The sequence below is a fragment of the Thalassophryne amazonica genome, chromosome 2 (assembly GCF_902500255.1).
Source record: "Thalassophryne amazonica chromosome 2, fThaAma1.1, whole genome shotgun sequence".
Taxonomy (NCBI): domain Eukaryota; kingdom Metazoa; phylum Chordata; class Actinopteri; order Batrachoidiformes; family Batrachoididae; genus Thalassophryne; species Thalassophryne amazonica.
Window position 1 is genome coordinate 112440533 of NC_047104.1, and position 27066 is coordinate 112467598.

General features: G+C 40.1%; 1 protein-coding gene across 1 annotated transcript in view; it reads left to right on the forward strand.

Moving 5' to 3' along the window:
• The first annotated feature begins 1411 nt into the window (after positions 1 to 1411).
• dhodh (dihydroorotate dehydrogenase) overlaps positions 1412 to 27066 on the forward strand; it is a 44532-nt gene continuing 18877 nt past the window's right edge. The window contains exons 1-5 of the mRNA XM_034192050.1: positions 1412 to 1451; positions 11652 to 11864; positions 14241 to 14440; positions 16945 to 17027; positions 25524 to 25711. Of these exons, the coding sequence (XP_034047941.1) occupies positions 1434 to 1451; positions 11652 to 11864; positions 14241 to 14440; positions 16945 to 17027; positions 25524 to 25711 (702 nt within the window). The 5' untranslated portion in view covers positions 1412 to 1433. The remainder of the gene's footprint in view (positions 1452 to 11651; positions 11865 to 14240; positions 14441 to 16944; positions 17028 to 25523; positions 25712 to 27066) is intronic.

Sequence of the window (27066 nt, forward strand, 5' to 3'; positions counted from 1 at the left end):
CAACCTGCAAAGCTGATCTGGCAACAGCAATCAGAGAAAGTTGGAGCCAGATTGATGAAGAGTACTGTTTGTCACTCATTAAGTCCATGCCTCAGAGACTGCAAGCTGTTATAAAAGCCAGAGGTGGTGCAACAAAATACTAGTGATGTGTTGGAGCGTTCTTTTGTTTTTCATGATTCCATAATTTTTTCCTCAGAATTGAGTGATTCCATATTTTTTTCCCTCTGCTTGGTCTAAAAAAGTAACCGTTTCTGACTGCCACAATTTTTTTTTCCTGATTTCTTATAGTGTTTCTTAAAGCCAGAAAGTTGCCATTTGAAATGACTTTAGTTTTGTGTCATGTCTGTGATCTGCTTTTTTTCTAGAAAATTAAACAACTGAATGAACATCCTCCAAGGCCGGTGATTCCATAATTTTTGCCAGGGGTTGTATACAGGAATGCTTGTATTTGGAACAGTTGTTATTTAACACTGATGGTGTCAAATATGTATCTAAGGTCTATGAAGATCAGAGTGCCATAGCCTTAGCCAAAAATCCTGTGTATAGACAAAGGTGTAAACATGTAGACATTAAATATCATTTTGTGAGATCTGTGGTAAATGAAGGCAGAATTAGCCTGGAATATTGTTCGACTAACAATAAATATGGTTGCAGATATACTAACCAAAGCAGCAACGAAGCTGAAGTTGAAAAAATATGAAATGTTTATGTTTGGTGTATGAACTGTTTATGTCAAATCCATGATAAGAGACTCATTCAAATGTGAGCAAGTGTTGGGTGTTGTTGTGTTGGGGGGTGCTGTGTTGGGGGGTGCTCACATTTATCATTGTAATCCAGTTTTCTGTTGGCTTGTTGTGCAGCCAATCACACGGCTTGCTGTTCATGTGACGTGTCTAATTTGACACACGTGAATCTAATAAAGTGTGGACGTGCCACTTCTCATGGGCGCGATACGAAGATAAAGTGAACGCTGCCCCATAACTACCCTCTGCTAACATTAAGGCTGGGACATTGTGGCCTGGCTCCTGACCTGTGTTTGATTGGAAAAAGGACTGATGCACTCTGCTCGTGTGGTTGGAGTGTGTCACCTATAAAGTGGAGAGAAGGCGCCTCTATAAAAGAATAGGCATTGAAAAAAAATCTCTCTGACGACTCTTCTTGGCCCAGAAAACCACAGAGATGAAGTTGTGGCCGCTGTTGTATCGTTTATTTACAGTATGGCACAAATATCCATCTAAATCAGCGTAGTACTCTCAGCAATCTGTGAAAGGCAGCAACACGCCTGGAGGCGTCTAGTCTGCCGGAAATATAAAGAAGAAGAAGACGACGTTCCCTCTTAAAGACGGAAGTATCGCGAGATGATACACAGGAAGTAATATGGGCAGCAAAAAAAAAAAAAAGAAAAAAAAAGTCTATGGGCGGCCCCGCGTGTCATGGCGGTACATCTGAAGGTAGTCTTTTATCCAAACTAATTAATATAATAACTCGCGTTAAACGTGTGTTTCTGTTTCGTAGCTCTGTCGAAAATTAACGCCGTAGAAGAGGACATGTTTGTCGACGCTGGTATCAAACAACTTTAAAGAATTAAAGCGGTTGCCGCGGACTTTACACCGAGCGCCCCTTGGTGGCCATTTTTGGCCGATGAAAATATCGCCGAGCTCAATACAAATACATGTAATTTGGTCACTTTTCAAAGGTGTCAGACTCGTCAATAAAATAAATTTAATGTACAGTCACTTGCCCAGTTCCGGACCACTGCTGTAGTATTTGCGCCGCCGTTTCTCGTAATCAGCGCGAATAAGCTAATACTTGGTACCAATGAAAGGACTGATGTTTTATCTATAAACGACCACAAACTCGACCGGATCCAGAAATCCTTGTGATCAGCTGAGGAATCAAAACATTCCTTCTCGGTGGTGTGCGCGCTTTTTCTCACTGCAAGTGAGAAAGTGACGATCTCTAAGAAGTAGCAAGCCGTGGTCACAACCCGCCGTACTTGCACGTGCGTGTAGTCTACTTGCAAAAACGTGTGTTAAATTTGGAGATGCGTACGTCGTAAGTACTGCGTCAGCACGAATTTAGGAGCACGCAGGTAGAGGTTTTACTGCATGCAGAACTTTCGCTGCGGTCAGGCTGCGGATTCACCAGCAGTACAGATGACGCACGTTGTGCCTCAGTTTTTGGTGGAAATGCTGTGGGCAGTAAGCTCAGGTTTTTAGGAGTTGAGGTACCCCAGAACACTTGAACATAACCTACAATTATGAGTAGCCTACTGCCTCAGTACGGATTCAAAGCAGCACATTTTCATTCAATTGCTATTGAATTAACCAAATCCGTAAGGAGGCAGTAGGCTACTCACCACATACTATGGAATTAAATTGTAGGTGGGTGATTCTTTAACTACGGGCACTATTGGCCTTGTAAATGTAATTTCCACCACACCATTGCCTTACAATATAAAGCGCCTTGGGGCAACTGTTTCTTGTGATTTGGTGCTATATACATGTACTCTGATGTCACTGTTTATCTCCATAGAAACTACCCAAACAATCTTTCATACAAACTGTTTAAAGGGACATTACAGTGTTGTGGTGGAAATTACGGCAATTGTGTGGGACAACTACATTTTGTTTAAAAAAAATCACAACAGTTGTATGACATTGAATACCCCAATTATGTTTTGATTATTTTACTGGTATTTTATTCAGAGATATTTAAAAACATTAGAAAAAACATTTCTTTACCATTCATTTTTATCATTGAAGATCAAAAGTGTTGGTGTGGGACAAGCACAAAATGGCAATATTTGCATATAATGATGCTGAAAAAAGGTGAAAAAGTCATCATAGACTACTAGAACAAATTTCTTAACACACTTTCATTGTAATGATAACTATAAAAGTGTGAAATTTCCCCTTTTTTCTGTTTTTCATACAATATGATCAAAGGACATAATAAGTGCCCGTAGTCTAAGAATCACCCATGTGTGTGTGTGTGTGTGTGAGAGAAAATACAAGCGTTGATGGTTATAACTTCTCAAATATTGTTGGTTTCCTTAGGCAAATTTATTTTAAAATACACTCAACAAAAATATAAACGCAACACTTTTGGTTTTGCTCCCATTTTGTATGAGATGAACTCAAAGATCTAAAACTTTTTCCACATACACAATATCACCATTTCCCTCAAATATTGTTCACAAACCAGTCTAAATCTGTGATAGTGAGCATGTCTTTGCTGAAATAATCCATCCCACCTCAGAGGTGTGCCATAACAAGATGCTGATTAGACACCATGATTAGTGCACAGGTGTGCCTTAGACTGCCCACAATAAAAGGCCACTCTGAAAGGTGCAGTTTTATCACACAGCACAATGCCACAGATGTCGCAAGATTTGAGGGAGCGTGCAATTGGTATGCTGACAGCAGGAATGTCAACCAGAGCTGTTGCTCGTGTATTGAATGTTCATTTCTCTACCATAAGCCGTCTCCAAAGGCGTTTCAGAGAATTTGGCAGTACATCCAACCAGCCTCACAACCGCAGACCACGTGTAACCACACCAGCCCAGGACCTCCACATCCAGCATGTTCACCTCCAAGATCGTCTGAGACCAGCCACTCGGACAGCTGCTGAAACAATCGGTTTGCATAACCAAAGAATTTCTGCACAAACTGTCAGAAACCGTCTCAGGGAAGCTCATGCTCGTCGTCCTTATCGGGGTCTCGACCTGACTCCAGTTCATCGTCGTAACCGACTTGAGTGGGCAAATGCTCACATTCGCTGGCGTTTGGCACGTTGGAGAGGTGTTCTCTTCACGGATGAATCCCGGTTCACACTGTCCAGGGCAGATGGCAGACAGCGTGTGTGGCGTCGTGTGGGTGAACGGTTTTCTGATGTCAATGTTGTGGATCGAGTGGCCCATGATGGCGGTGGGGTTATGGTATGGGCAGGCGTCTGTTATGGACGAAGAACACAGGTGCATTTTATTGATGGCATTTTGAATGCACAGAGATACCGTGACGAGATCCTGAGGCCCATTGTTGTGCCATACATCCAAGAACATCACCTCATGTTGCAGCAGGATAATGCACGGCCCCATGTTGCATGGATCTGTACACAATTCTTGGAAGCTGAAAATGTCCCAGTTCTTGCATGGCCGGCATACTCACCGGACATGTCACCCATTGAGCATGTTTGGGATGCTCTGGACCGGCGTATACGACAGTGTGTACCAGTTCCTGCCAATATCCAGCAACTTCGCACAGCCATTGAAGAGGAGTGGACCAACAGGCCACAGGCCACAATTGACAACCTGATTAACTATGCGAAGGAGATGTGTTGCACTGCATGAGGCAAATGGTGGTCACACCAGATACTGACTGGTATCCCCTCCAATAAAACAAAACTGCACCTTTCAGAGTGGCCTTTTATTGTGGACAGTCTAAGGCACACCTGTGCACTAATCATGGTGTCTAATCAGCATCTTGTTATGGCACACCTCTGAGGTGGGATGGATTATCTCAGCAAAGACGTGCTCACTATCACAGATTTAGACTGGTTTGTGAACAATATGTGAGGGAAATGGTGATATTGTGTATGTGGAAAAAGTTTTAGATCTTTTGAGTTCATCTCATACAAAATGGGAGCAAAACCAAAAGTGTTGCGTTTATATTTTTGTTGAGTGTAAATTTGCTCATTTCCGTTATTTGCATTTTCTGTTAATGCAGTAATCACACAGTGCTCAAACAATAAATATTTTCCTTCACAATAAGCCACCTGGTAATGCTGCAACTAACAATCATTTTTATTATCAATTAATTTATTATTTTTATGATTAATAGGTAATTCGAGGAAGTGTCAGAAAAGGATTTTTAAAGGATTTTTTGGGCGGCTCTGTGGATTCATAGTTAACACTGTTGCCTCACAGCAAGAAGGTCGTGTTCAACTCCCACCTGTGGCTTTGCTATGTGGAGTTTGCATGTTCTCCCTGTGTTGGCGTGGATTTCCTCCGGGTGCTCTGGTTTCCTCCCACATTTAAAGACATGCTGGTTATGTGAAATGGAAACTTTATAATTGTCCAGTTCTCCCTTGCAAAAGAGGTCTTTATTTCAATGGGACTAACCTGATTAAATAAAGATTAAATTAAATTAAAATCCCATTACAATATGCACAGCCCCATGAGAAGCTGTCTCATTATTATTGTTTAAATCCAAGCAATAGATATTAAGATGTTTGTGAAAGCTATTTTAAACTATTTTACTACAAGTATGTTATTAATGTATTTAAAGAAAAATATAGTCAAAATTTCCATGATCCGCCTGAAACATTTATTATTAAACATACATAACGGTGCCTTACTGTTTCATGACATCTTGCTTCATAACTTTGTTACAAGGTCAAACATTGATGTTGCGTGATAAAGGCCTTTTAACAACTAACTTAAATAAATAATGGCAAAACTCACATGTAAGTAAAAAACAAAAAATGATCAAAAAAAAAAAATTGACAGATTAATCGTTAACTAAAATAATCGTTAGTTGCAGCCCTAGTTTGTTTTACGAGTGAGAGCATTTTACTGATTAAATGTGAATAAGCCAGTTTTGAATTTCTCAGTGCGCATGCGTTTTCAAAACAGGTGACAGTGTTACCCATTCAATACCCATTGAAATTCACCACAATACACAAAATTTGACTTGCTCTTTTAAAAATGTTCTGGGGGAGCACCCCTAGACCCCTCAGAATCAAGACTACATGCCCCCCCCCCACCCTCTTTTTATGCTTTATCTGTCTCTCCTTAGAGGCTATTTAGAATAGATTTGTATACTGTATAATGTATTTATTATTTTTATTGAGGAAAAAAGAGTGTGTGCCCCCACTACACCACATTTTAGGGAATTGCTGGCATTGATTTTTGCCAGGAAAAAAATTCAGTCAGATGAAAATTTATTGCTTTAACCCATGCACTACCTTCTTGTCATAAGGCAGCAGTGGTAACCACTGTGATGCCCTGCAGTGCAGACAATATCCGTTAAATAAATGTCAACACAACTTTAGCAGTATTGTTTCATTTTTTGTTATTACGTTGTTGTATTCTGCTCTCTAAATATTGGCATCTGACATTGGAAAAACACATCAGTCAACCATTACTTTGATCCAATCTGTCTTTGGGGTACAAAGGTATACAAGTGTTTTTTTTTTTTCCCTTCTCCCTCCTCTTTCTTGCCTCACAGCAAGAAAGCCTGGGGTTCAATTCCTCTCATGCCCAGTTCTTTAGTGTGCAGAGTTTGCATGTTCTCTCCGTGCCTGTGTGAGTTTCCTCTGGACACTCCGGTTCCCTCCCACTATCTAAAACATGCTTATTAAGCAGACATGGGGTCAAATACTTTGCATTGTATTTAAATACAAATACTTTAGATTTTCGAATTCCAAATACAAATACTTTATATTTTGAGTATTTCAAATACAAATATTTTCTATGAACTATAAACAACAAATCAACACAAAAACTGATAAACCGGTGACAATTTATTGTGAAAATAGCATGACCAAATACTATTAAGTAAAGGATTGAATGTTTTATCACAAATTCACTATTATAATATCACAGGCAATAATCAAACTATCACAATATATATTCTGTTTCCATCAATATTGCATCCTTTTGTATCCACCATATCACAGAACAATATAAAATGTCATATCTTCTCGTCTCAGCATATTGTATTATTGTATCTCAATCACAATAACGCGGAGCTTATAGTTTTCTGGTGTGCCTCAACACGGTGTCACAGAGATTCCCAAGTTTGAAAAGTATTTGGAAAAGTATTTGGAAAAACTTGGGATCGGCGATGTATTTGAAATACAAATACTTTGAATTCAAAATCAGAAAATACAAATACTATGAAAAATGTACTTAAGTATTTTCAAATACAAATACTTTTGTATTTGGCACCAAGTCTGTTATTAAGGTCTGCTCCTTTCTCTGCCCCTGACCCAGTAAATAAATGGTAAATAAATGAACTGCATTTATCAAGTGCATTCATGGCCAAAGCACTTTACAGTGAAGCCTCAAATTCACACACACTGATGTCAGAGTACTGCCATGCAGGGGCTTACTACACACTGGGAGCAACTTTGGGATGAAGGACCTTGCCCAAGAGCCTGGCGTGATTTTCCAGTCTGACGGTGTTTTGAACAGATGATTTTCTGGTCGCAAGCCCACCGTTTTAATTATTTGATCATCACCTGCTTTAAGGCAGCGTCTCTTCGAGTGGTCATCATTAGTTTCATTAGTTACTTCCTCCAAACCATCAACATGTCTATTAGACCCCATTCCTACCAGGCTGCTCAAGGAAGCCCTACCATTAATTAATGCTTCGGTTTTAAATATGATCAGTCTATCTTTATTAGTTGGCTATTTACCACAGGCTTTTAAGGTGGCAGTAATTAAACCATTACTTAAAAAGCCATCACTTGACCCAGCTATCTTAGCTAATTATAGGCCAGTCTCCAACCTTCCTTTTCTCTCAGAAATTCTTGAAAGGGTAGTTGTAAAACAGCTAACTGATCATCTGCAGAGGAATGGTCTATTTGAAGAGTTTCAGTCAGGGTTTAGAATTCATCATAGTACAGAAACAGCATTAGTGAAGGTTACAGATGATCTTCTTATGGCCTCAGACAGTGGACTCATCTCTGTGCTTGTTCTGTTAGACCTCAGTGCTGCTTTTGATACTGTTGACCATAAAATTTTATTAAAGAGATTAGAGCATGCCATAGGTATTAAAGGCACTGCGCTGCAGTGGTTTGAATCATATTTATCTAATAGATTACAATTTGTTCATGTAAATGGGGAATCTTCTTCACAGACTAAGGTTAATTATGGAGTTCCACAAGGTTCTGTGCTAGGACCAATTTTATTCACTTTATACATGCTTCCCTTAGGAAGTATTATTAGACAGCATTGCTTAAATTTTCATTATTACGCAGATGATACCCAGCTTTATCTATCCATGAAGCCAGAGGACACACACCAATTAGCTAAACTGCAGGATTGTCTTACAGACATAAAGACATGGATGACCTCTAATTTCCTGCTTTTAAACTCAGATAAAACTGAAGTTATTGTACTTGGCCCCACAAATCTTAGAAACATGGTGTCTAACCAGATCCTTACTCTGGATGGCATTACCCTGACCTCTAGTAATACTGTGAGAAATCTTGGAGTCATTTTTGATCATAATATGTCATTCAATGCGCATATTAAACAAATATGTAGGACTGCTTTTTTGCATTTGCACAATATCTCTAAAATTAGAAAGGTCTTGTCTCAGCGTGATGCTGAAAAACTAATTCATGCATTTATTTCCTCTAGGTTGGACTATTGTAATTCATTATTATCAGGTTGTCCTAAAAGTTCCCTGAAAAGCCTTCAGTTAATTCAAAATGCTGCAGCTAGAGTACTGACAGGGACTAGAAGGAGAGAGCATATTTCACCCATATTGGCTTCTCTTCATTGGCTTCCTGTTAATTCTAGAATAGAATTTAAAATTCTTCTTACTTATAAGGTTTTGAATAATCAGGTCCCATCTTATCTTAGGGACCTCATAGTACCATATCACCCCAATAGAGCGCTTCGCTCTGACTGCAGGCTTACTTGTACTTCCTAGGGTTTTTAAGAGTAGAATGGGAGGCAGAGCCTTCAGCTTTCAGGCTCCTCTCCTGTGGAACCAACTCCCAATTCAGATCAGGGAGACAGACACCCTCTCTACTTTTAAGATTAGGCTTAAAACTTTCCTTTTTGCTAAAGCTTATAGTTAGGGCTGGATCAGGTGACCCTGAACCATCCCTTAGTTATGCTGCTATAGACTTAGACTGCTGGGGGGTTCCCATGATGCACTGAGTGTTTCTCTTTTTGCTCTGTATGCACCACTCTGCATTTAATCATTAGTAATTGATCTCTGCTCCCCTCCACAGCATGTCTTTTTCCTGATTCTCTCCCTCAGCCCCAACCAGTCCCAGCAGAAGACTGCCCCTCCTTGAGCCTGGTTCTGCTGGAGGTTTCTTCCTGTTAAAAGGGAGTTTTTCCTTCCCACTGTCGCCAAGTGCTTGCTTACAGGGGGTCGTTTTGACCGTTGGGGTTTTTCTGTAATTATTGTATGGCTTTGCCTTACAATATAAAGCGCCTTGGGGCAACTGTTTGTTGTGATTTGGCGCTATATAAATAAAATTGATTTGATTTGATCGACTGATTATCTGTGCTGATATTCAGAATTTTTGCAGATATCAGTATTGGCCTTTATACTGGCCGATGTGGCAGTTTATTTTTGCAGTGCTGCATGTAGCGACTCAGTGGTTGCCAAGTTACGCCTTTGTGTGCTACAGCTTCACTCGAGCTGCACAGCTGAAAATATCTCTCTTCATCTGAATAAAAGAAAAAACTTCATCAAAATCCTTCATTAAATACTCCACAGTTTTTCCGTCGTCCGCAGTTGTTGTTAGGTTCAGCAATCAACGGTTTATTTACAGATTGAAGGCTTTGTGTTTCTAAAAAGCTCAGTGTTTCCTCAACAGGAGAAAACGTAGAGACAGTGTTTGAATCAAGGAGAGGAGAGGGGATGGGTAAGAGTGTGAGGGGGGTCACTCATCACATGAAAATAAAAGAGTTTTGACAAATTATAGATGTGAAATAATAGAAATATGAAATTTACATCATTTAAGTTAAATTGCCTCAATTTGTGGCTCTTACAGTAGATTACAAAACATTATAAATCTTTCTTTAATTTATTCTGCTTCACATGTACCAGTTGATGTCTGAGAAGTACCCATAATATGGAGCAAATTACTTACTTCAGGCACTGATGGGCCATTAGCCCATACCTCTCTCTTAAAATATGAATCATTGCTTTCTGGTTTGTAGCAAAGTCCTGCCCACAACACTACTTGATTTGTTAGAGAAGTTCAGCTTGTCAGTGCTGAAGGCCGCTGACCCACAGACTGGCATAGAAGAGGGTAGCAGTGTGCAGAGTGGAGCTGTGTCAGCTGTATTTATTTATTTGTTCAAGTTCGTAACGTTATTTATAGCTCCTCCTTGCACTTTTTGTGAAGATCACGATGAAAGGTTCTGTCAATTAAACGTGCTACAAAACATTTAAAGAAAGTTTTGTGTTATTACTGCGTTACAGTGGTCCCTCATTTATCGCGGGAGTTACGTTCTAAAAATAACCCGCGATAAGCAAAATTCGCGAAGTAGTCAGCGCTATTTTTTGTAGTTATTATAGATGTTTTAAGGCTGTAAAACCCCTCACTACACACTTTATACACTTTTCTCAAACAGGCATTGACATTTTCTCACTTTTCTCTCCTGTGTAAAAACTCTTTTTTCTTCTGGGCGAGAAGATTATAAACAGACACACGCAAAACACAATGCGCGTGCTCTCCCTTCACTCACTGCCTCCGGAGGTACGGATCCGGGACCCGCAAAGAATCCAAGTCCTCCCTCGGTGGCCACGGAGCTCTGCGGCTGTGGTCAGCATCCGCATCAAAACAGCGAGCGTAGTCTCTGGACCTGTTGCCAGATTTGGCGCAGCTCCGCACAGCAGAGAGGAGGGCGGTGTGAGTGGCCTGCTGAGGCAGTGAGAGCAATCGCGGTGATGCCGACCAGTGCCGCGACTGGCCTGCCTGATAAGGACGCAGAACACAATGCGCTGTTAAAAAAAAAAAAAAAAAAACAAACAAAAAAAAAAGCATGCAAAATTGCACAAAAAAAAAAAAAATCTGCAAAACTGCGAGGCAGCGAAAGGTGAACCGCGTTATAGCGAGGGACCACTGTATACGAAATTTTGACACCTTTCTGGCATTTTTTGCTGCAAGCAAATATCGGCCATAAATATTGGTATCAGCCTCCAAACCTTGCCAATAATCATATCGGCCCTTAAAAATCTATATCTGTCTGTCTGGAGTTGGCCCCCGTGCACCTGGACTGTGGCAGCCCACTGGTTCTAGTGTTTGGATTGTGTTTAACTGTAATTATTCTTTCATTCATTCATTCATTTAATCATGGGTCATGGGCAGGGGGGCTGGAGCCTATCCCAGTGGTCCCAGTGGTGAGAGGCAAGGTACACCCTGGACAGACGCCAGTCTATGCTAGCTTTTCTTATGGAAGAATTACTTAATGTGTCAGTTATCATAGTACCTAACAATTATTTTTGTGTTACTCAATTATTCATCATTAGTTCTACCAGCTATCCAATGTAAAGTAAGTCCCTTTGGCGATTCAGGGTCGCCACAGTAGGTCCCAGGTGGATCTGCATGTTTATGATTTACGTCGGGTGCCCTTCCTGACACAACTGCCACAGAAATGTGTCAGGGTTGGGGTGTGAACCGGGAACCTTCTGCACTGAAAGCAAGCGCACTAACCACTTGGCCACGACTCCTGCTATCAGCTACTTAAATGTACACATTATAAACAATGTAGATTCCTGAGTTCATCAAGGACACTTTGCGGTTTCGAATGTGTTTCTTCATATTAACCTAATTTAAAAAAAACTTTGGGGAACTCAGCTGAGTACAGATGCTTGAACTCACTGTTGCAATAACTGAGTCACAGTAATAATGTTATACTTTGTTTTTTTTCTATATATATATTTTAACAGAAGCAGTTAAAGGATGCAGTGAAGGTCATCACTTCTGGTGGCTTTCTATTTGCCTCCTACCTCACTGTGGTTGGAGATGAGCGTTTCTATGCCAACCATTTAATGCCTGTCCTGCAGAAGATTGTGGCGCCAGAGATGGCCCATGTTTTAGCTGTGAAGATGATTGGTCTTGGTCTGGTTCCTCTGAACCGCTACCAGGACCCTGCAGCACTGGTAAGTAGTAGTGGGTGGTATGATCACAAACCTATATCACAGTATTTTAAACACTTGGTGGTAGGTAAATCTGTATTTATGTAAAAAATTTAAACCTTGCCAAGTTGAATTTGATAAGGTGACACTTGGTCCAGTTTCAAGTTGTTGTCCATTCGGCTGCTTCCTTTTTGTTTGGGGTCGCCACAGATCCGCAGAGCCAGATCCGCATTGATATTTGGCACAAGTTTTGCGCCGGATGCAACTCCAGTTTTAGCTGGAGAAACACACACAGCTGCTGGTGTTCCAAAGAGGTCTCCCATCCAAATACTAACCAGATGCCGCATTGCTTAGCTTCTGAGATCTGATGGGATCAGACTAACACAGAGCAGACCGACTGCTTAGTCCAGTTTCAAGTGTATCATGTTTTTTTGGGTCCACGGGCCAAATATCTGAACCAAATGTTAATTCCGCACATTATATAGTTTGATTTTCTGTGAGAACACACTGTCAAATGAGTCACCTCTTGACATAAAATGCAAGTGTGCCTCAGTTATATTTTTCAGATGTCTGTGACACTCCACAGATGATAATAATCACAAAAATATAATTTAAAAGTGTTCACTACTTACAGAGTGACTTTCACTTTGTCTTTGCCATGCTTGATTCTTTGAAAGATGGACATCTGCAGAAGTGGTGTCTGGAGTGGGTCCTCTCCAGTGCAGACTTTCTGCAGATAGCCTGGGCAGATTGAGAGAAAGATTTGCCCAGTGACTGTATCTCCTGCTCCATCTCACCACATATGTAGTTTCCTGACTTGTATCTCTTAGCCAATTCATAATTAATTAATTAATAATTTGATCATTCATAATTTCCTTTATTTGTCATTGTACATACATACAATGGAATTTGTTTTCTAAAACGCTAATAATGCTCACTCACTCACTCATCTTCAGCCGCTTTTCCGGGTTCGGGTCGCGGGGTAACAGCTCCAGCAGGGGACCCCAAACTTCCCTTTCCCGTGCCACATTGACCACCTCTGACTGGGGGATCTCGAGGTGTTCCCAGGCCAGTGTGGAGATAATCTCTCCACCTAGTCCTGGGTCTTCCCCAGGGTCTCCTCCCAGATGGCCATGCCTGGAACACCTCCCTTGGAGGTGCCCAGGGGTCATCCTTACCAGATGCCCGAACCACCTCAGCTGACTCCTTTCAACATGAAGGAGCTCTACACCGAGCTCCCCACGGATGACCGAACTTCTCACCCTATCTCTAAGAGAGACACCAGCCACCCTCCTGAAGAAGCCCATTTTGGCCGCTTGTACCCGCAATCTAGTTCTTTCGGTCATGACCCAACACTCATGACCATAGGTGAGAGTAGGAATGAAGATTGACCAGTAGATCAAGAGCTTCGCCTTTTGGGTCAGCTCCTTTTTCGTCACAACAGTACGGCAGAGCGAATGCAATACCGCCCCTGCTGCGCCAATTCTCTGGCCAATCTCATGCTCCATCGTACCCTCATGAAAAAGATCCCAAGGTACTTGAACTCCTTCACTTGTGGCAAGGCCGCATTCCCTACCCGGAGTAGGCAATCCATCAGATTACTGCTGAGAACGATGGCCTCAGATTAGTGGTGCTGATCCTCATCCCAGCCACTTCACACTCGGCTGCAAACCGATCCAGTGAGTGTTGGAGGTCATCGGCCAATGAAGCCAACAGGACCATATCATCTGCAAAAAGCAGTGATGAGACCCTGAGTCCACCAAACTGGTGTCTAAGACGCCACACCTCACTGACTTTCACTGGACTGTAGGAAAGAGGCACTGTGATATTAACACTTCAGTTAGCTTGTTCCTGATGCTGTACTCTAGAACATGAAGTTTTGGTCTGGTTTCAAATGTCAATAGGTGAATGAAAATTGAATGAAGGGAAAGTGCGAAGTTGTTAAATGTAACTTCTGGTTGGCTGCTTTAAACTCATAACAGTATTTACAAATTGTGAACTGAATGTAAATGTTGAAGTGGTATAGCAGTTCAGTTGGTATGCTGCCCACCACTCTTGGTAAGTGCATTGTCTTAAGGCTGATTTTTACCACTGTGCTGCCACACAATTACATTACTTCTGGCTGACTGAGGAGCCAGTGGTGCAGTAGCTTTCTGATAGGCTGCCATGCACCCCTCTCAACTGAAAACTGTTTCCATGCAAGACATCCTATGTGTTGGTCTTCCTGGTACTGCATGTAGTACTGCAGTTGTCTGTGCATGTCAAAATGTCACCAATGTGCAGCAGCATAATGGTAAAATCCAGCTTTTACTGTGTGCATCGCTTTTCATAACATCGAAATAATCCTGTGAACTGTGAGACCATGGCTAATTTTCTCTCTGTCTCCTTATATATGTACAGGAAGTGAATGTTCTGGGGTTAAAGTTCAGAAACCCTATTGGGATTGCAGCTGGCTTTGATAAACATGCAGAGGCTATAGATGGCTTGTACAAAATGGGCTTTGGCTTTGTTGAAGTGGGTACAATCACACCGAAACCTCAGGAGGGAAATCCCAAACCACGTGTGTTTCGGCTCACTTCAGATCTTACAATTATTAACAGGTAATTATCAACCTGTGTGCTGTTAGCAGTATCAACTACAGTTTAAAAATATTCTTTGATGTGTGTAATTGAAAAATTGTTTATCAGTCATGGAGATTACTGTAACCAAATAACTGCTAAATGCACAGTGGTGCTTGTATGTTTGAGACTTACTGATGGATACAGTGAGAGATGTGTTGGCAGGAGACCCTACCAGAGGAATGGCGAAATGGATTTAGAATGGTCAGACACATTTTAAGTCTTTGATGTATCAAAAGCCTATGATCAGCTGTATATGCACCACCGCTACTATCTGTTTTGTAAGCACAGCTCCTCATATATCGTTTGTTGGATTTCAGTTAAACATGACAAAATAGAAGCACACGATATGAAGATATGCATGAAAGAAAATAATTCTGGTATAACATCTTCAAGGGGAGGAAATTGGACTTTTTCGCCACTAATGAAGTCGGACAGAGGTTATGTTTTTGTCCCTGTTTATTTGATTGTGAACAGCCTGGAGCCCACAATTTTTCATATATTATGAAATTTTTACTGAAGATTTATAGCCTCATAGGCAAGAATTGATTCAATTTTCAAGGTCAAAGGTCATAGTCAGGAAAAATCACTGTCTTTAACATTGAATGAACTTTCAGAAATTCATAATTGTCAAAAAATATCATTTTTTTCATATTTGAAAGCTTTATGCTTTATCAACTGACAAAGTTTGATCCGGATTGGATCCAGATTACAGATTTTGCGGCCATTTTAATTTAATATTGAAAAGGCCATTTGATGTACATTTTGCATTATATCTCAATCAAAAGTACCTCAATCACTCATTTGTGACAATGAGGTGCAAACTGGCACTCAGTGTTTGATCCGCATTGCGGATTTAGTGGCTATTTGATGTAAAGCCCCTTTGATCTATATTTTGTATTATATTTTAGCTTTTGAAAAGCCACTTCTAACAGGACTTTGATCTTAACCCTCTGGGGTCCGAGGGCAATTTTTGGACAGTTCACTCGCCTGGCATAAATGTTTTATTATTGCTCTCTCTATAACAGCTCTCCCTGCATCCCACAATCAAGTTTTATATCTCTTTTTTTTCAGGACAACCTGTGCTTTCAGAATATATATGTTTTTGTTGTGTTTTATAAGTGTAATAAAGGTTTACAATCAAAAATAGGCAAGGAAAAAATAAAGCGAAAAATAATTTTCCACACACATTATAATAAACAACTGTTTTGCCACTTTATAAAGGTAATTTGAGGTCTTGTGTGAAAGACTGAACAACAAAAAGGTTCAAACAATAAACACAAATGCACATTTTGAACAATATATACAAAATGGTCTTTGCGTTTTGTTGTCCATTGATATGGTAAACAGTGCTTTACGCAGAGAAAGCAACAGAGTTATCCAGTAACATTCACATGCAAACTAGTGGAGCAATCCTGGTAGTTACACACTCTTTGTTTGAGCACGTGAGATTGTCATCAGAGGCTCTCCGTGTGCTCCTACTTTCACTGATCGCTGTGCGTAATGGTGCAGGGCACTGAGTATGTACTAATAGTATGTACTCATTGGAGCACCCAGGGGGCTATTCAAACGGGCCAACTAGTAACACATCACTCCTGAAAACGATCTTTGGCTTTTCATGTGAGGTAAATCTGCCCTACGATTGGATTTTGGAAAACCATGTGACGGTGAACTAATTCTGATTGGACACTCACACTGCACACGTCATCGCACAGCTTCTATGAGGAGTACAAAGATGGCCGAGGGCTGGCTCGAAAGTCCGCGGAGTTAACTTTTCAGCAAAAAAAGAGTAAGTTTCTATCTCATATCATTCAAAAGTTATTTATAATTTAGTAAAGCTTGGTCTTAGCTGTCGTATATGACGGCGTCGGCTCCAGATGGTTAAACGTTTTCCAAGGTAAAATTTGTGGAATTGTAAACTAGTGTTGGTGGAGGTTTGTGCGCTATAAGCATGGTGCCTTGGTGTTATTTTAAATCATATACAACTTAACCTGTTTGTTACTTTAGGTATTTTAATCAGAAAATATTTACTGGTACAACCACTGGGGGGAATGATCTTACACACAGAACTCTTTTTTTTGTGTGTGTGTGTGTGTGTGTGTGTGTGTGTGTGTGTGTGTGGGGGGGGGGGGTATACTCATGACAGTTTGATTTGAGATCACAATATGAATATGAATTGGCAGTTTGCATTGTTCCCCAATTTTCATTGATCAAAATGTGGTCTACACATTAGCATTTCATTCATTTGTATCTGTGATGGGAAATCACAAATTTGTCTGTAGGAGTTGCGGGCTACAATTGTCTTCTCAGGTACAATACATGCATGTCAGTGAAAATGCAAATATTCCCATGTGGGGAATATAGTAAACTGTCAAACATCAAATTAAAATATTTAAAATTCGTATTTAATTCTACAGCTAAGATTGTTTGGCAACATCCCAATCTGAATTGATGTGGAACCACTCATATACTCTTTTCCTGTGTAGATATGGATTCAATAGCTGTGGTCTGGCAGTTGCACAGCAGAGGCTGAAAATCAGGGAAGAAACACAGCAAGCACAAAGTAAAGGCAAGTGTCAAGTTTCTGAATATTTGCTTTGTTAAAACGTGAATCCGCTGCAAATCATGAATTATCCGCAAACCGTTAATTGCAAAATGTGAATACTGAAAAAATATCTCCCAAAATGTAAACGCAGGTCTCGCAAACGATGAATATCATTCATAATATACAACCCCTGGCAAAAATTATGGAATCACCGGCCTCGGAGGATGTTCATTCAGTTTTTTAATTTTGTAGAAAAAAAGCGGATCACAGACATGACACAAAACTAAAGTCATTTCAAATGGCAACTTTCTGGCTTTAAGAAACACTATAAGAAATCAAGAAAAAAAAATTGTGGCAGTCAGTAACGGTTACTTTTTTAGACCAAGCAGAGGGAAAAAAATATGGACTCACTCAATTCTGAGGAAAAAATTATGGAATCACCCTGTAAATTTTCATCCCCAAAACTAACACCTGCATCAAATCAGATCTGCTCGTTAGTCTGCATCTAAAAAGGAGTGATCACACCTTAGCTGTTGCACCAAGTGGACTGACATGAATCATGGCTCCAACACGAGAGATGTCAATTGAAACAAACGAGAGGATTATCAAACTCTTAAAAGAGGGTAAATCATCACACAATGTTGCAAAAGATGTTGTTGCTATAGACTGCTGGGGGGTTCCCATGATGCACTGAGTGTTTCTTTATCTTTTTGCTCTGTATGCATCACTCTGCATTTAATCATTAGTGATTGATCTCTGCTCCCCTCCACAGCATGTCTTTTTCCTGGTTCTCTCCCTCAGCCCCATCCAGTCCCAGCAGAAGACTGCCCCTCCCTGAGCCTGGTTCTGCTGGAGGTTTCTTCCTGTTAAAAGTGAGTTTTTCCTTCCCACTGTCGCCAAGTGCTTGCTCACAGGGGGTCGTTTTGACCGTTGGGGTTTTTACGTAATTATCGTATGGCCTTGCCTTACAATATAAAGCGCCTTGGGGCAACTGTTTGTTGTGATTTGGCGCTATATAAATAAAATTGATTGATTGATTGACAGTCAGCTGTGTCTAAACTCTGGACCAAATACAAACAACATGGGAAGGTTGTTAAAGGCAAACATACTGGTAGACCAAGGAAGACATCAAAGCGTCAAGACAGAAAACTTAAAGCAATATGTCTCAAAAATCAGAAAATGCACAACAAAACAAATGAGTAATGAATGGGAGGAAACTGGAGTCAACATCTGTGACCAAACTGTAAGAAACCGCCTAAAGGAAATGGGATTTACATACAGAAAAGCTAAACTAAAGGCATCATTAACACCTAAACAGAAAAAAACAAGGTTACAATGGGCTAAGGAAAAGCAGTCGTGGACTGTGGATGACTGGATGAAAGTCATATTCAGTGATGAATCTCAAATCTGCATTGGGCAAGGTGATGATGCTGGAACTTTTGTTTGGTGCCGTTCCAATGAGATTTATAAAGATGACTGCCTGAAGAGAACATGTAAATTTCCACAGTCATTGATGATATGGGGCTGCATTTCAGGTAAAGGCACTGGGGAGATGGCTGTCATTACATCATCAATAAATGCACAAGTTTACATTGATATTTTGGACACTTTTCTTATCCCATCAATTGAAAGGATGTTTGGGGATGATGAAATCATTTTTCAAGATGATAATGCATCTTGCCATAGAGCAAAAACTGTGAAAACATTCCTTGCAAAAAGACACATAGGGTCAATGTCATGGCCTGCAAATGTAGTCCGGATCTTAATCCAATTGAAAATCTTTGGTGGAAGTTGAAGAAAATGGTCCATGACAAGGCTTCAACCTGCAAAGCTGATCTGGCAACAGCAATCAGAGAAAGTTGGAGCCAGATTGATGAAGAGTACTGTTTGTCACTCATTAAGTCCATGCCTCAGAGACTGCAAGCTGTTATAAAAGCCAGAGGTGGTGCAACAGAATACTAGTGATGTGTTGGAGCGTTCTTTTGTTTTTCATGATTCCATAATTTTTTCCTCAGAATTGAGTGATTCCATATTTTTTTCCCTCTGCTTGGTCTAAAAAAGTAACCGTTACTGACTGCCACAATTTTTTTTCCTGATTTCTTATAGTGTTTCTTAAAGACAGAAAGTTGCCATTTGAAATGACTTTACGCATAGTTTTGTCATGTCTGTGATCTGCTTTTTTTCTACAAAATTAAACAACTAAATGAACATCCTCCGAGGCCAGTGATTCCATAATTTTTGCCAGGGGTTGTATGTATGTTTCAGTTTAAGTAGTTTGCAGATTTCAATCTACAGATCAATTACTGTAGGAAATCTTGATTGCAAACCCTATCACCGCAAAAATGTTTTTTTTTGGGGGGGCTTAGGGTGGGGGGAGGTCACTACAGCCTGTGAGGTGGGGAGGTGATCCGAGCAGCTCTCACTTCTGGTGTCAAGCACCCGGCCCCACTGGGCATGTCCCGCTCCGGGGACAGTGTCAGGTGAGGAGTTTGACTTGGACGGTACACCTGTCAAACGGGAACGAAGGCGTCAAACTCATGGTGGACAGAAACCTCCGCTGGAGACTCTGGTAAAGTTATTCACAGATTCTATGTTCACAGCTCAACAACCTTAAGAGAAACATTGTAGAAAAACAAACAACACTAGTTTCTAACCTCAACAAGGTAGTCGATGAGCTACAAACTTATTTTGAAAAATAATATTGATCTGAATGAACAGGCGGCTGAGAAACGGAAGTGTAGGGACTGTCTGCAAAGTGCAAAAATGAAGAGACACCAGAAATATTTTCAGTAAATTCAGGTGCTTGCTCAGATCAATTTTGCACCTCAGAGGATGATTCATATGGACTTGTGTGAAGCGCCTTGAGGCAACCTTGTTGTGATTTGGTGCTATATAAATGAAAATAAATTGAAATTGAAATAAACATAATGTTGTAGTTTGTTGTCTACCTTCCTGAGGTTAGAAACTAGGGTTGCTTGTTTTCTACAATGTTTCTCCTAAAGCTGGAATATCAGCAGTCTTCAATAGATAAAATATAGTCTGAAATTTAATATATATAAACTACATCATATTTAGAACCCATAAACATTTTGGGGGAATTTTTAATTCGTGGGAACATACATAATTTGAGGGAAATACATAGCGTATTTTGCCCCAGTGAACGTCAAAATCAGATGAATTCAAGCCGGAAGTGCGTCTGCGCACTTTTTTTTTTTTTTAATATATTTATTTCATTCATTTAAAAGAAAAACAGAAAAGCAAAAAACAAAAGCACCACAATACCAGAATGAAAAGGAGCAGAAAGAAGAACAAGTCTTATGATTTCTGCCCCTTTTAACAATACAATCTTTCAATATACAGCATCATAGTCAACATTATTTAACAAATTGCATTTCTTTAACTTGTCACATACCACTGACCCATTTCATAATTATGACCATTAATTAATAGATTACATCACTGATAGGTTACATTTAAACTTAAGACACTCCAAACATTATTAAGTTTACTTTTTTTTTTGACTTTCTTGCAGCCCACTGACTTACTTCATAGTTTCATACTTACTTAATATATCTAATTTAATATGTTTTTTAAATAATTTAAGCGACCTTAATTCTTTAATTTCTTTATTAAGATTGTTCCATAATTTGACACCATTTACTGCAATACTCCTTTCCTTTACTTTGGTTCTAAATCTTGGTTTTTTAAAGACATCTATTCCTTTCAATTTATAACTACGTACTCTTTTTTCAAACATATTTTAAATGTTTGTTGGTAAAGTATTTTTATTAACTTGGTACATCGTTTGTAATATTTTCAAATCGACTAAATCATGAAATTTAAGTACCCTATACTTAATAAACAATGGATTAGATGGATCTCTAAAACCACTGTTACTAATCACTTAATAACATGGCTGCAAAATCTCCGTCTGTATACGGATGTCCGTCAATTTTTATTTTCTGGTTCCCTTTATTCCGTCATTTATAATCGCTAACTGAAAAAAATATTTTATTGCTTCATTTCGACACAAAACGGGAGAGGACGGAATTTGCTTTAAAATGTATTCCATACGGAGGCCGCCATTACAGGAAGCGGTCATGTGTGCGCAGTGGTGTTCTGGGCAGCGACTCTGTCACCGCGCTCATTGCTTTCTGAAGGTAAACATGTGAGCAAAACCTCCGTTTATGGATTTCCGTCCAATTTTTTTTTCCATGTTCCGTTTATATCAATCAATTCAATCAATTTTTTTTTATATAGCGCCAAATCACAACAAACAGTTGCCCCAAGGTGCCTTATATTGTAAGGCAAGGCCATACAATAATTATGTAAAACCCCAACGGTCAAAACGACCCCCTGTGAGCAAGCACTTGGCTACAGTGGGAAGGAAAAACTCCCTTTTAACAGGAAGAAACCTCCAGCAGAACCAGGCTCAGGGAGGGGCAGTCTTCTGCTGGGACTGGTTGGGGCTGAGGGAGAGAACCAGGAAAAAGACATGCTGTGGAGGGGAGCAGAGATCGATCACTAATGATTAAATGCAGAGTGGTGCATACATATTGTCGTATAAAACTGCTAACTTAAAAAAATATATATTTTATGGCTTTGTTTCGACACAAAACGCTCTCCTATCAAACCGGGTGTCCCTATGAGAAAATCAAACACCCTTCTCTTCTTCTACGGCGTTTAATGGCAGCCGGCATCCTTATTGTTGGACTGCTGCCACCTACTGTACCAGGCCGTTAAAGCAACCCTAAATCCTTTCATTGAGTCCCGTGTCTTTCAAGTATTTAAAAAGGCAACACTTCCTCCTCTCACTGGACTTTACTGCTAAAATACTTCCTACAGAAACTCCTTTCAGGCCTTAGAATTGATTTTCTTCCGTTGCAATCCTCTCCAAACGTGTGTCCCGGTGATGAAATCTAACTTACTCCTCTCTTCTTCTACGGCATTTAATGGCATCGCACTGCTGCCACCTGCTACATCAGTCCATTATAGCAGTACTAAATCCTCTCGATGAGTCCAGTGTCTTTCAAGTACTTAAAAAGTCAACACTTACCCCTCTCGATCTTCTGGCTAAATTGCTTTCTACATAAACTTCTTTTAGTACTTACAACTGCTTTATTAAGTTTTTACTCTTTAATCGATTCAAAAATGACAATATATATTTTGTAAAATAAAATATTTTGAAGTAAAATAAAATGCTAATACTGTAAAAGTGTTCATTGGTTATGATTTTTATCATTGTGGTGACAGTATTTCACAAGACTTTATTTAAAATTCAGTTGGTCTGGTGGTTCAATCAATCAATTTTTTTTTTTATTTCGAACTTAGTTGTCAGTTCAAGTATCATGGCAGTTCACAATATAAGCAAATCAAATGAACAAAGCTTCTTTGTACTCTCTGTACCTCTACACTCATATGAAAAAATAAACAAGATTAAAAAAGAAGCAAATCAAAAAATGACAAGAAAGTTCGAAAGGGAGTGGGAAGAAGTAAAAATCCCACCCCAGTGCACATATCTTCAGTGGTTGCTTAATTGACAGTAAATACAACTGCAGTTAATTTACAATACCTAAATATATTTACAATTTCCCCCAAAAAGTAATCTCCAAATTAAATAAAACATTAAAAAAGAAAACTCAGCAGTGCCACACAGATAACATGAATGCAGAATGCCACCATAGACTTCCATTTTTTTTTTTATCTACAACCCCTGGCAAAAATTATGGAATCACTGGCCTCGGATGATGTTCATTCAGTTGTTTAATTTTGTAGAAAAAACGCAGATCACAGACATGACACAAAACTAAAGTCATTTCAAATGGCAACTTTCTGGCTTTAAGAAACACTATAAGAAATCAAGAAAAAAAGATTGTGACAGTCAGTAACGGTTACTTTTTTAAACCAAGCAGAGGAAAAAAATATGGAATCACTCAATTCTGAGGAATAAATTATGAAATCACCCTGTAAATTTTCATCCCCCAAACTAACACCTGCATCAAATCAGATCTGCTCGTTGACATTGACCCTATGCCATGACATTGACCCTATGTGTCTTTTTGCAAGGAATGTTTTCCTAAGTTTTTGCTCTATGGCAAGATGCATTATCATCTTGAAAAATGATTTAATCATCCCCAAACATCCTTTCAATTGTCCAAAATATCAATGTAAACTTGTGCATTTATTAATGATGTAATGACAGCCATCTCCCCAGTGCCTTTACCTGACATGCAGCCCCATATCATCAATGACTGTGGAAATTTACATGTTCTCTTCAGGCAGTCATCTTTATAAATCTCATTGGAACGGCACCAAACAAAAGTTCCAGCATCATCACCTTGCCCAATGCAGATTCGAGATTCATCACTGAATATGACTTTCATCCAGTCATCCACAGTCCACGATTGCTTTTCCTTAGCCCATTGTGTAACCTTGGTTTTTTTTCTGTTTAGGTGTTAATGATGGCTTTTGTTTAGCTTTTCTGTATGTAAATCCCATTTCCTTTAGGCGGTTTCTTACAGTTCAGTCACAGACGTTGACTCCAGTTTCCTCCCATTCGTTCCTCATTTGTTTTGTTGTGCATTTTTCGATTTTTGAGACATATTGCTTTAAGTTTTGTGTCTTGACACTTTGATGTCTTCCTTGGTCTACCAGTATGTTTGCCTTTAACAACCTTCCCATGTTGTTTGTATTTGGTCCAGAGTTTAGACACAGCTGACTGTGAACAACCAACATCTTTTGCAACATTGCGTGATGATTTACCCTCTTTTAAGAGTTTGATAATCCTCTCCTTTGTTTCAATTGACATCTCTCGTGTTGGAGCCATGATTCATGTCAGTCCACTTGGTGCAACAGCTCTCCAAGGTGTGATCACTCCTTTTTAGATGCAGACTAACGAGCAGATCTGATATGATGCAGGTGTTAGTTTTGGGGATGAAAATTTACAGGGTGATTCCATAATTTTTTCCTCAGAATTGAGTGATTCCATATTTTTTTCCTCTGCTTGGTCTAAAAAAAGTAACCGTTACTGACTGCCACAATCTTTTTTTCTTGATTTCTTATAGTGTTTCTTAAAGCCAGAAAGTTGCCATTTGAAATGACTTTAGTTTTGTGTCATGTGGTGATCTGCTTTTTTTCTACAAAATTAAACAACTGAATGAACATCCTCCGCGGCCAGTGATTCCATAATTTTTGCCAGGGGTTGTAATAACAGCCATGGACTTGCTGCCAGTAGAACTGCAGGTTGAGGTGCTGATGTATGTAGGTATCGTGGACCTACTCAATGTGGAGAAGGCCTACGGCCACATGCCGTCCATCCGCACACCATTTCTTTGGAGAGAGGTGAACATGTACAGGGTTGATGATCAGTACTTGCCAGAAGTGTGGGAGTTTATGACCAAGGAAGTGGGATGCCACTTGAAGGAACTTCATTTGCCCTACATGGCAGAAGAAGAGATAAGCTTCAGCAATGGGGAAAAAGACTTTTCATTGGCAATACTTATCATGTCTTTTAGTGTCTTTAAGTGTATTATTTATTTTACCAGGTAATACCATAAAGGTTCGAATAATTTATTTATTTTGTATTTTCCTTCTGGAAATTTGTAGCTAAACTTTCGGGTCTTTTAAGAAAATCCTCCTCTGTGTAACACTTCGTCATGAAGCTGCTGCATAACTGGTGATATAAAATGCAAAGCTTGCACATTTCACAATTTTTCCAATCACAGCCACATAAGCCTATAACTTCTTCCACGTGTTTTGGTGGCTTCCCTCACTCTGCCCCTTCTTGTACAGTCACTCTGTTTTTGAGAACTGTCTGCTCCATGCAGATTTACCTTAGAGTGCTATACTGTTTGTATTTCTTCGTAATTGATGTAAATCAAGTCCAAGACATATTCTCTGGCAGCTTTACCATTAGAGAGCCTCGTCCAAAACTACCACAAAAGACTCCAAGCTGCCACTGATGTTAAAGGAGACAACACACTGTATTAAGAACAGGGGTATGTAAACTTTTGATCAGGGTTATTTGGGTAGTTTCTGTTAACATTATGATTTTAAAAAAAGAGTAAACATAGTTGTTTGACAATAAATGACTCCACCCAACCACTAACCATGAGTGGGGAAAAAAGTTTTGTGTTATAGTCATATTCTCTGAAAAATGGGCAAAAAAACAAAAATTCTACCAGGTTATGTAAACTTTTTGAGCACAACTGTATCAACTTTCCATTTTCGCAGTGTTCATCCTTGACCCATAATACATAAGCCTTCCAAACGGCAAATGTCTGCTCTCCACAGTTTCTCTGTGATTGAACCCATACACATACGCACAGAGAGGCCACTTGGCTATTGTTGTAATTGACCTTTCATATAACTTCACTTAACTCCTTTTACCTTGTTTGCAGCCGCTGCATCAGTGAACTCACTGATGTAGTGATTTTGTCACTGATGTCTGATTGAGTTTGTGACTGAACTTTGCTATTTGTGTATTTGTGTTTGCATATGTCTGTCTGTCTTTGTTTATAGCTGGCCTTCCCCTTGGTATCAATCTGGGGAAGAACAAACTATCTGAGGATGCAGGGGAAGATTATTCAGAGGGGGTAAAAATATTGGGCCCATTGGCTGACTACCTAGTGGTCAACATCAGCAGTCCCAATACACCAGGTCTCAGAGATCTACAGGGGAAGACAGCACTCCGTCTGCTCCTACAAAGGGTACAGTTGTTCAGACATACACATGTACTTCTTTTACATTAATTGTGATGTTGCAGTAGTAGACAGACTAGCACAATTTTATAAGTAATTCATTTGGTCTTATTACTCACCAAATATATTACAAATACCTATAAAACACAACTGTCTGGGTGGCATTTATGTACATACACATACTGAGGACCAACATTTGCAATACAGAGATCTTTGATCTTATCTCACCAGGAGTGAAAGGCTCAAGAGGAGCTTTTATCCTCAGGTCATTAGCCTATCGCCACAGCTCTCCACACCTCATTAAGCCACCTGGAGCACCAGGGGAGCTATGTGAGGATGCTCTTCCTGGACTTCAGCTCAGCCGATGCTGGTCCAGAAACTGATGCATCTGGGTATCTCCACTCCCATCTGCCAGTGGATCAAGGACTTCCTCACAAACCGCCCACAGGCCGTGAAACTTGGCCTCCACCCTTCCTCCACCATCACACTCAGCACCGGCTCCCCTCAAGGCTGTGTACTAAGCCCCCTCCTGTTCACCCTTTACACACACGACTGCTCTCTGACCCATCTCTCAAACACAATCATAAAGCCCAACCGTGGTTGGGCTTATCTCAGGGGGGGATGAGTCCGATTACAGAAATGAGGTCAATCGACTGACAGTGTGGTATTCAGCTAACAACCTGCCACTGAACACCACAGAAACAAAAGAAATAATCTTGGACTTCAGGAAGGGCAGGGCGGACCCAGCCCCACTCTACATCCATGGAGACTGTGTGGAAAGGGTCAGCTCCATCAGGTTCCTGGGAGTGCATCTGTCTGACAGCCTCTCCTGGACTGCCAACACCACATTGGTGGTGAAGAAAGCCCAGCAGTGACTCCACTTCGTAACATACTGCATCACAGCGTGGTACGGGGGGTTCTCACTAGCAGACAGGGGAGCGCTGCAGAGGGTGATCAAAAGGGCCCAGGGGATCACTGGCTGTTCTCTGCCCAGCCTGGAGGACATTGCCAGCTCTCGCTACCTCAGCAGAGCTGCCAGCATCAGCAAAGACACATCCCACCCCAGCAACCACCTGTTTGACCTACTACCCTCCGGCCGACAGTATAGGTCAATCAAAACCAGGACAAACAGACTCAGGGACAGCTTTCTCCCCAGAGCAATCACTGCACTGAACAATAACAAGCCACTTTTATCTACACTTTTCAAGTTTCTTGTGCAATATCTGTAAACCATGTGTGATATTTCCCGTGCAAAATTATCCCACAGTTGTATATAATTCTCGTTTTACATTTTACGTGGTCCACATTTTATTTTATTTAGTTGTACATATACTTTGAAAAACTTATTGTTAAATTTTAATATC